At 39.4% G+C, this 9,894-nt stretch overlaps 1 protein-coding gene across 1 annotated transcript; it reads right to left on the bottom strand.

Moving 5' to 3' along the window:
• Nucleotides 1-323: 323 nt before the first annotated feature.
• LOC102858782 (mas-related G-protein coupled receptor member X1-like) lies at nucleotides 324-1,250 on the bottom strand. The gene has a single exon (XM_006892062.1). The coding sequence runs from the start codon at nucleotides 1,248-1,250 to the stop codon at nucleotides 324-326; it is 927 nt and encodes a 308-aa protein (XP_006892124.1).
• Nucleotides 1,251-9,894: the final 8,644 nt, after the last annotated feature.

Here is a 9,894-nt window from a genome sequence, read left to right as displayed (position 1 = left end):
CACCGCTTTCAAGTAGATTCTGATTCACTATGATGAATCACCACTAGATTTCCAAAACTGTACATTGTTACAGTAGCCGACTGTCTAATCTTTCTCCCACTGAGCAACTGGTGAATTTCAACCCCCAACTTTTCAATTAGTAGTCTAACATGAAATGAGTTATTCTGCTAGCATTTATAATAATCACACTGAAGAATATTATCTTACCCATTTTATGATCAGAGGCATAAAGTGAAAGAAATGAAGAAAATCACCCAAGTTGATAGCAGTGAAGTTAACTCTGAGGTCACACTTTTTTCTGGCCAAAGCAGAGATGCTGAACTTTACATCTCATTGCTCCCTGACCTCTCCACAGATTCCTGAGGGAGGTTTCCTCCAGGTTCATCCATCTTAGGAATGTCCTGCAGTGCTCTCTGGAGAACCTTCTTGAGGGTTGGCTGCAGTCGCCGCTGTCTAAAGAAGCCAACAAAGAAATAAATGATGGGGTTGGCACTGCTGTTAAAACAGGAGAGAAGTAGAAACCAAGGATAATGTAACTTAATAGAAGTCCTTGGAATCCAGAATAATAGGAAATAATAAATGCCGAAGGGCAGGCCACAGAGAAGAAAAATCAATACTGTGAGCACAATGGTCACATAGAAGCTGGTCAGCTTCTTCTTCTGGGAGCCACAAAACATCTTCACCAGCAGAGCCAGGCTAGATCCACAGAGAACCACAAACAAGAAAATCAGCCAAGTGGCAAGGAAGAAATTAATATTCCGACACCAATTAACCTTGGAGTGCATGATCATTGATATACAAAAATTCCATTCCAGGATGCTCAGAAACAGAGACATGCTCCAGATCAGGGCACATATGACAGCTGGCAGGTGTTTTGGTTGGTGGCAGTGATACCAGATTGGGTACAAGGCTGACAGGCAGCGCTTAGTGCTAACAGCACTAAGTAAGCTCAGGCCAGCAATGTAGCTGAATAGAATCACAACGTGGAGGAAATAGTGGATGAAGTAAGGAGTTGTATAGGAGAAGCCAGAAAATTTGATTAGTGAATGTATTATCAGGGAGCAGAGACAGAGGAAGTCAGCTCCAGCCAGATTGAGGATATAGACTGAGAAAGGATTCCTCTGTAGGCAAAAGCCAAGAAGCCAGAGTACAGCTGCGTTCCCCACCAGCCCGCCCACCGCAGTGATGAGGATGAGCGGTTCTAGGATCAGGATCTCCATGCCATTAACTGGAGTGACAGTTTTATTCATTGGTGGGGATTGGTTTCTCCAATCTGGGAAAGTTGGTTCCGTGCTCATCCCTCTGCTGGTGCTCCTGAAACACAAACAAGAGTTGAATACCAATTATATGATTGCTAATTCTCAGGAGCTCCCTGCTGAGTGAGAATTACCATCTTCATTTTACAGATGAGGGAAGTGGAGGTTGTAGAGATGAAGTAATTTATCAAAGGTCAGGACCCGAGTCTCTCCCTCAGTTCTCATTGACTCTAGGGTTATAATCTCCCTCTTGAAGCACACATCCCTTTGATATGAAACTATTCTGTGGTTCAAACAACTCCCACACCTTCTTGCATCTATGTCTTGTCCCCAGCCCCAAGCAGACTCTGTGGAAAGACTGACAAATTTTGAGGTCAGTTAAATGCTCTTTCTTTCCATTAAAGATGGGTGTGAATAGAAAGATAAAAGTCTTAGTCACACAAGCCTCGATCTACCTTAAATGACAGAAAATGTCTATTTGCCGATAAGGAAAGAGAAAAGTTTTAAAGACTTGAGAGAAATATGATCACTTGCTGGTACAGATGTAATTATGTCCAAGTTTCTTGTGCTAGAAATAGCATAATACACAGATTTGTGGGGACAAGAAGAGCTTTTTTTCTATTTATTTCCACATCCTTTCTGTCTAGCTCTTTTTGAAGACATATTGCCGATGCATCCATCAACAAATGGATACAAGAAAGAGTGAATGAGGAGCCAAAGGATAGTTAAACATTGGAATGAATGTAAAACAAAAAGTTAAAGTATACCATTCAAGAGAAACACACATAGGAAGAAAATGTCATTCATTATCCCTTTAATTTAAAGTTCTGTGTGTTTGAAGAATTACTTATGCTTGCACAAACAGTAATGATGGCCACTCTCATGACTCCAAACTAGAGAGTCTGATGTCTGAAGAGACGTCTATGTCTATCTGTCTAGATAGAGGTGTATTCACTTTGTGAAAATGCTTCCAATTTGTTGAATTTATAGAGGGAGTTTAGTACATACTTTACGGGCAGGAGTAAGGACTGATCCCTCCTTGAAATATGCCCAAAATATGTCAGACAGAGCTTCAGAATCCTTACCTCCAAGGAGCAGCCTGTTTTCACTCTCTCCAGGAAGAACCTGTTTGTTTTCCTAGCAGTCCTGTTATATGAATTAATAGTAACAGTTAATTGAGCACTTACGAGCTATTTCCTCTGTCAATCCTCTTAATAGCCCTATGATCTAAGCACTGTTTTAATCTCCGTTACACAGATAAAGAAACTGAAGTGAAAGGAAATTAGGAGTTTTGCTCAAGGACACTATGAAATATCATTTCCCTCCAGTAAGAATAGCAAAATTCAACAGAACAGCAAGCAACAGATGCTGGCAAAGTTGTGGAGAAACTGGAACCCTTATTCACTGTTGGTGGGAGTGTAAAATGATGCAACCACTATGGAAGGCAGTATGATGCTTTCTCAAAAACTTGGAAATAGAAATACCATTTGATCCAGGGAATATACTCTAAAGAAACCAGAACTTCCACCCAAGCAGATATATGCACAAACATGTTTCTTGCTGTGTTGTTCACAGTAGCAAAGAGATGGAAACAATACAAGTGCCCATCAATAAATGAATGGATAGAGAAGCCGTGGTATATTTACACAATGGAATACTATGCAGCACCAAAAATTTAGGAACCCATGAAATATTGTACAAAATGGGTTACCCTGGAGAACATTATGCTGAGTGAAATATCTCAGTCACAAAAGGACAAACACTGCATAGTGCCACTGGTATGAAACAGGACTGACACTGGGGTTGGAGATAAACTAAGAAAAGAGTGGATAAGTAATGTACACTGCGTTGGAACAGATGAGGGAAAAAACTGCTTAAAAGGAATATATGATTAGGTATTATTTGCATGACAACAGTCCAGAATAAGAGCTACATAGTAAGTGGACTGGGGTAGGGGTGGGAAATTGTACAGCATGAGAGAATTTTTTTTTCAGAGAGAGAACTGGGGGGGCTGGCGGTGGAAGGTGGTTGGCTGGGGGCACTGGGAGATGTGCAACAATGAATGAATGGAAATCCAAGTTCTTTATAAACTTTCATTAAAATCTCAATTAGAAAAAAAAGGACTCATACACTCAAGTAAGAGAGTCTAGAGGTGAACTCACAGCTCTGAGTCAATTATGCCCTTAACTAGCTGCAACTCCATTGCAAAATAGGGTGTCAACTATGCATGGCAATCAGGGAGAGAGTAACCAATATCCATACATCTAATCCAAAATGGAATATTTAAAGGCTAAAGGCACAATCTAGTAATGGGTGTATAGTGATTTAGAAACAGCCTACATTTCTGACATCTTGGAACCTCTAGATCGGATGTAATAAACCACTGTTTTTCTTCTACTCACTGATGTAATGGGGGGTGTTGCTTTGTGGGGGGTTTTTTGTTTGTTTTGGTTTTTTGAGCAGTCAAAGCCATAGTGTTAAAATACTTATAAATAGCTGCCAAGGTTATCAATGATATCACTGAGATATTGTCCAAGTAAAAGGAAAATAAAGGGGGAGATGCAAGTAAGAAACAAGTCAACAAAAAGCAACCCCACAACTCTCAGAAAAGTGTGAACTTAAACCAATTACATTGTGATGGAGACAGTCCCAGGAAACACTGTGAGAAGAATGTAGCAAGTTGTGACATATTGTGCTATTTTTGTGTCAAGATCTCCTTTTCCTTCCTGTTACTCTGCATATGATCTGGGTTAAGATGCCTCTTTGTCTCATGAATGGTTGAGTAGAGACAAAGGCAGACACTGACACAATTTGGAGGGTAAGAATGAAGGCTGTGAGCATTTTTATTCCTTCTCTTGGCTTTTCCCTCCTTGACTGTAGTAGAGTGGTATTCTACTTAAGAAACAAGTTTCCTTATCTACTGTGCTTCTGATACAGCCATAGCCGTAACTGCAGCCCTCTCTGAGTTCTGTAATTTTCTTCCTCTCTTTGGGCCTAGTAACGATAAGAGCTCGTCACAATTCCTTGCCTTTGAGGTAGCTAAAAGTTACCCCTTTTAGCTTTTCCTAACTAGTACTTATCTTCGTAAAACTAAAAATTCATTGCTGTTGAGTGGGAATTTGAAAATCAAATAGAGAAGTGTAGTTTGGGGAAGCTCCAAGTGTTTGCTGTTGTGCTACCTAAATAAAGGAAAGAGGAAGTTTCTCATCATGGCAGCAGACTTAATTGTTTAGAATGAAGGGGTGAATATAGGAAGAGGATTCAAGATGGAAAAAAATGTCTTGGTTTCACTCACTCACATCTGGTAAGAGTCCAGAGTACCAGCAAAAAGAAGCTTTGTATCTCCTCCAATTTTAAGTGGAAATTCCCCCCCCCCCCCCGCCCCGCACTCCTTGCAAGGATTCCTGAGTGTTCAGCTTCACTGACTAGAAGCATGAAGATGCTGACAAATGAAACAAACTTGACCATGATCTTTGGAACAAGACAATTCTTGACAAATTCTTACCTTTCTTTCCCTCTCTGGCTGGAAATGGAGAGCTGATCTTCCCAGAACCTTATGACTTATTTATAATTGATAATAACAAAAGGATACTTCTCTGCCTTGTAGGTAAAGAGGTGCCCGCAGGAATGGCTGTGAACTCTGGTGACTGAAAAGGCTGGAATTCTAGTGGCTGCTCTGTAGGAATGTGGTCTGTTGATCCAAACACTGTGTCTCTCTGGCAGTTTGAGGGAGATAGATGGGCAATTTCCTCTCATGCAATCTACAGCCTCTGAAAACCTGCTGGAAGGTCAGCTTCGAGTCAGCAATGAGTGAGTGCATGAACAAGGCTTATCAAGACAAGGGGGCCGACCTGTGATTTCCTGTGCAGAGACCTGGTGACTAATTAAATGTGACACTCGTTCGCTCATGAACTCTTATATGAAGTTTCTCAGCATTTGACCAAACATATAACATCTACAACTCCAAACCTTTCCTCCCTACTCTACACAATCCCCTTTTCTGTTTAGTGATTGCTGTTCTTGTTAGCCTTTAGCTGCCACTCCTGCACTTGCAAGCAGGGTTAAGTGTGAACTAGCATTGTAAGATTTTTATAACTACAACATAATGCAAGCACACTTTCCTTTACTTGTTACTCAAGAGCCATGATAGCTTATTTTGACACATGCCTTGCTTTCTTTATCATAGCAGTAATGCATACATATGATTAATGTCTTGCTAAATGATACAGAAATATATCAAACGAAAAGAGAAAGACTTTCTGAATCCTATCCTTACAGGGTAATAACTGCTTATAATTATAATTTTTTTTTTTATTTTACTAGTTCTTATTAGAGCTTTAAGTAGTAACCTTCTATTTCCATTTCTTAATGTTTCAGTTTTAAAAAGAGAAATTGAAATGAAGAAGTTACACATAGCAGACACACTCACTCAGCTCCCTGAGAACAGGAGTAGGTGAGAAGTGTGTGAGAGCTGCTTTAACCAGGGTGGATTTAATTTCTAAGAAATATTTTTAAAAAATAATGGTAGTTGCACAAAAGGTCTCATGACTTGAAGAGTTCTTCCCAATTCATCAATTCGTTCTAATCTAGCCATACTATCATAACTGGAAGGAAAAAATCCCGGACTTAAAAAGTGATAGACATATATGATCACAGCTGCAAAATAGAGACAATTTAATGGTATTGTTTCTGCTAGTTTACAGTCATCCTTCGATTTTTCTCTTACCAGCTCAATCTGGGAACCATGGAAGCAGGAGTGGCATTCACTTCCTAAACCACATTCCTCTGGCAACTCTATGAACATAGAGAAATGATGATATAGTATAGGACTCTGGTCTTTTGTTCATAAGGTCACTATGACTTGTGCTTGACTCGACAACATTTAACAACAACGACAGTGTTGTGAAGGTCTTTGGTGAGTTTCTGCTGGAATCAGAGCCAGCTGAGATCATGCTCAGGTTCAGGATGTGCATCTAGCCACTCCCGAGGAGCATGCTTTACAGAACTGTTACTAAGGTGTAGGCTCTGTAAGGAAAACTAAGAATGTATGAATGAAGACATGAGGCATCTAATCAATTTACAGCAAGATCAATGGGGGCAAAGGTAAAGGAAGTGGAAAGGGAAGAGAGGTTAAGGGAGTAGATTCCAACCTACATGTAAAGCAAGAAAACTAAACATCTTTAAGGAGGAATCTTGCTGGTAGAGTGCAGTGGGTCTTAATGTCCCTTGAGTACTTGATGACAAAGTCAAAAGAGACATTACAAAGACCTGGTGGAAATCTGGAGGCCCAAGACTGGTAGCAGAGGCTTGACTGAGGAGAAGCTGAGAATTATCTTGGTTGGAAGTTGCCCTTATTGGTCATTTGTATCTTGTCTCCTGAGTTGTTCCTATTAGTTCCTGTTACTTCCCATTTTATCCTGATCCTGAATTGCAACTTTTTTTTCTTAATAAGCCCTATAATCATTAATATTCTCTACAAGGTCTATGTAGTCATTGCAATGGATTATTAAACTCAGAAAACAATTAGAGAATTCTGTGGGAGATATAGCTCACCTCAGAATTAGTGAAAGGGGAAAAAAATAAGGTTTGTCAAGTGGAGGTATGTCTAACCTTCATAGTAATTTTTTGGTTGATAGTGATGGTGATTATTTCTTCCCCCTTGCAAACTTTAGATTCCACCAGATTTCAAGAATGAAGCTGAGTTTCTCCAATTCATAAACTCTAAGTGTAGTGTCTTCCATCCCTGTATTGTTTATCCCATGTAATCCTGAACATTTGAATTTGTATTTCCCTCATTGTGTCTCAGGTTGTGATGCATGCAACTATGTGTTTTCTACATCCTAAATCTGATCATCTTTTGAATATGAACAACCAGTACTTCATTTTTCTCATCTTCCTTTTCTGGTCATTATTTAATTCACCCCTGTTTCTTATTGGCTACAGTGTGTCTTATTAAGTGTCTATCCTGCTTGTGGTTCTGTTGATAGTTCTGATATACCTCCCTTGCTTTTGAGTGCTCAGAGCTGGAGCTCATCATGTATGTACGCATGTATGCATGTGTATATGTGCATAAACACATATGTTTGTATGTTTTTGTACATATTATTATAGGCATCCAGAGATCAAGTATTAGTCATTGATTTGGAACCATTTCTTATGGTCAACAACCAGGAACCTGGTGGCAAGTTGATTATGTTGAGCCATTTCCATCATTTATTTGTTATGTACTGTTGAAGCCTACAACTCATAGTGACCTGATGTACAACAGCCCTAAACCCTGCTCTATACTGTGCCAATCTCACAGTCTCCAACACACCTACCCCAATACTCCAGTCACTGAATCAATGCATCTCATAGAGGGTTTTCCTCTCCTGCACTATCTCTCCACCTTCCCAAGCATGATGTCCATCTCCGGGGACTGGTCCCTCCTTGCAACATGTCCAAAGTATGTTAGATAAAGCTTCAGAATCCTTGCCTCCAGTGAGCAGCCTGGTCTTACCCTCTCCAGGACAAACTAACCTGTTTGTTCTCAAGTGGAATTTTTGTTTAGAATAGAATAGAATAGAATAGAATAGAATAGAATAGAATAGAATAGAATAGAATAGAATAGAATAGAAATTTGCCTTCTCTGTGCACAAAGCTTCTGCAACAATTACCATGAATAGGCTTATGCAATGCCTTATCCATTCTCCTAGTATCTCACACAGGATTGCCTTAGATCAAGGGATTCACTTTACAGAAAATTATGTGCAGCCATAGACCCACACTCCTGGAATTCACTGATCTCACCACACTTTTCAGCATACAGAAGCACCTGCCTTGATAGAATGATGACATGAATATCTAACAGTTCTTCCCTATCACTTACCTTGACATTGTGACTATCACTTCACCATACTTACTGGTTTCTCTTAGCACTACTCACACTCTTGTGAACAATTCCCTTGTTAGACTTTCCTCATTACTCCATTACTTTGTGCCTTTGTCTCTGTTGGGATACTGAGAATGCAAAGATTACAAAGGGAAAAAACAAGTGACAAAGAAAAAATCTTTGTAAAGCAAACAAATCTGTGACACTGAAGACAGTATTTTTTTAAAAAATTCTTTTTATTGTTCTTTGAGTGAAAGTTTACAGAACAAATTGGTTTTACACTCAAATATTTATCAACTTTTTAAAAATATTAAGCAGTATAGTCCCCACATTGTAACAAGTCTTCTTGATTTCTTCAATGATTTTTATTTGCATTCATCAGTCTATCCTATCTTTTCCTTGTTTCTGAGCTTTGTTGTAGGTGTTGTTAGGTTCTGAAGAGTCAACTAGTCAACAACAACTCATAATAGTGCTATGACAACAAATCGGAACCTTGTTCTCTCCTGCGATATCCCCACCATCTCCCACTGCTCAAGCTCGTTGTTACAGTTACTGTGTCAATCTCTCTCGCCTTGAGAACAGTCCTCTCTTTTTTTAAAGTAAATTTTTATTTATATTGGTTTGCTTACAAAGTGAATATACATTGTTTCACATTATTCTTCATTAGCACTGTTTCATGCACTCATTGCCATTCATTAGTTCAATGTTGATTAATTATCTTTTATAAAATTAACCAACATTGAACTATGCTGACCATTGCCATTTCCCCCCCAGAGCCCCTCTGGATCTTTCCCATTTCCTTTACCCACTCTTCCCTCCACCCACTAAATTGTGCAACCCTATGATTCCTCCCACCCCCATTCATCCTCACCCCTCTGCTCCTGCCTTTCCCTCCTTGAGTCCTCATACACATTTTACTAGTTCTATTTCTATAATATTGGTCTCATACAGTATTTGTCCTTATGAGACTAAGTTAGTTTGCTCAAAATAACACTTTCCAGTCCCTCCCAAGTTGGGTAGTAATTTTCAAAATCATTGCTCCTCAGTGCTGCATAGTACTCAATCATTCTCAATCCATTTGATTGTGGTTGGACATTTGTGCTGTTTCAGTGTTCTTGCGATGGTGAATAATGCTGTTATGAACATTGGTGTACACATCTCCATTTGTGCCTCAGTTCTCATTTTCTCAGTGTATATTCCAAGCAGTAGAATAGCTGAGTCATATAGAACGTTTATGTTCAGCTTTTTTGAGGAAATACCAAAACTACCTTCCAAAGTGGTTGTAACATTTTACAATCCCACCAACAGTGTATAAAGGTTCCTGTCTCTCTGGGTCCTCTCCAACATGTATTGTTTGCTGTCCTATTAAACGTTGACACTGTTACTGGGGTGAGATGGTATTTCATTGTAGTTTTGATTTGCACCTTTCATATTGCCAGTAACTTAGAACATTTCTTCATGTGCCTGTTGGCCATCCGAGTATCTTCCTCTGAAAAGTCTTTCCATGTCTTTTGTTCATTTTGTAATTGGGTTATCGGTCTTTTTCTTGTAAAGACCCTGTAGTATTCTGCGAACATTTGTTATGAGACAGACCCTTGTCTAAGATTATATTGACTAATTTTCCCCCCAAATTGTAGGTTTTCTTTTCACTCTGTTGGAAAAATATTTTGATGTGCATAGTCCAGGCTGGGTTTAGAAGGGGTCGTGGTACTAGGGATATTGTAGCTGATGTTAGATGGATCTTAGCTGAAAGCAGAGAATACCAGA

Source organism: Elephantulus edwardii, unplaced genomic scaffold (genome assembly GCF_000299155.1).
Source record: "Elephantulus edwardii isolate Elephantulus edwardi_28Jun2011 unplaced genomic scaffold, EleEdw1.0 scaffold00109, whole genome shotgun sequence".
Classification (NCBI taxonomy): Eukaryota; Metazoa; Chordata; class Mammalia; order Macroscelidea; family Macroscelididae; genus Elephantulus; species Elephantulus edwardii.
Note: the sequence above shows the minus strand (reverse complement) of the source record. Positions and strands in the feature narration are given on the sequence as shown.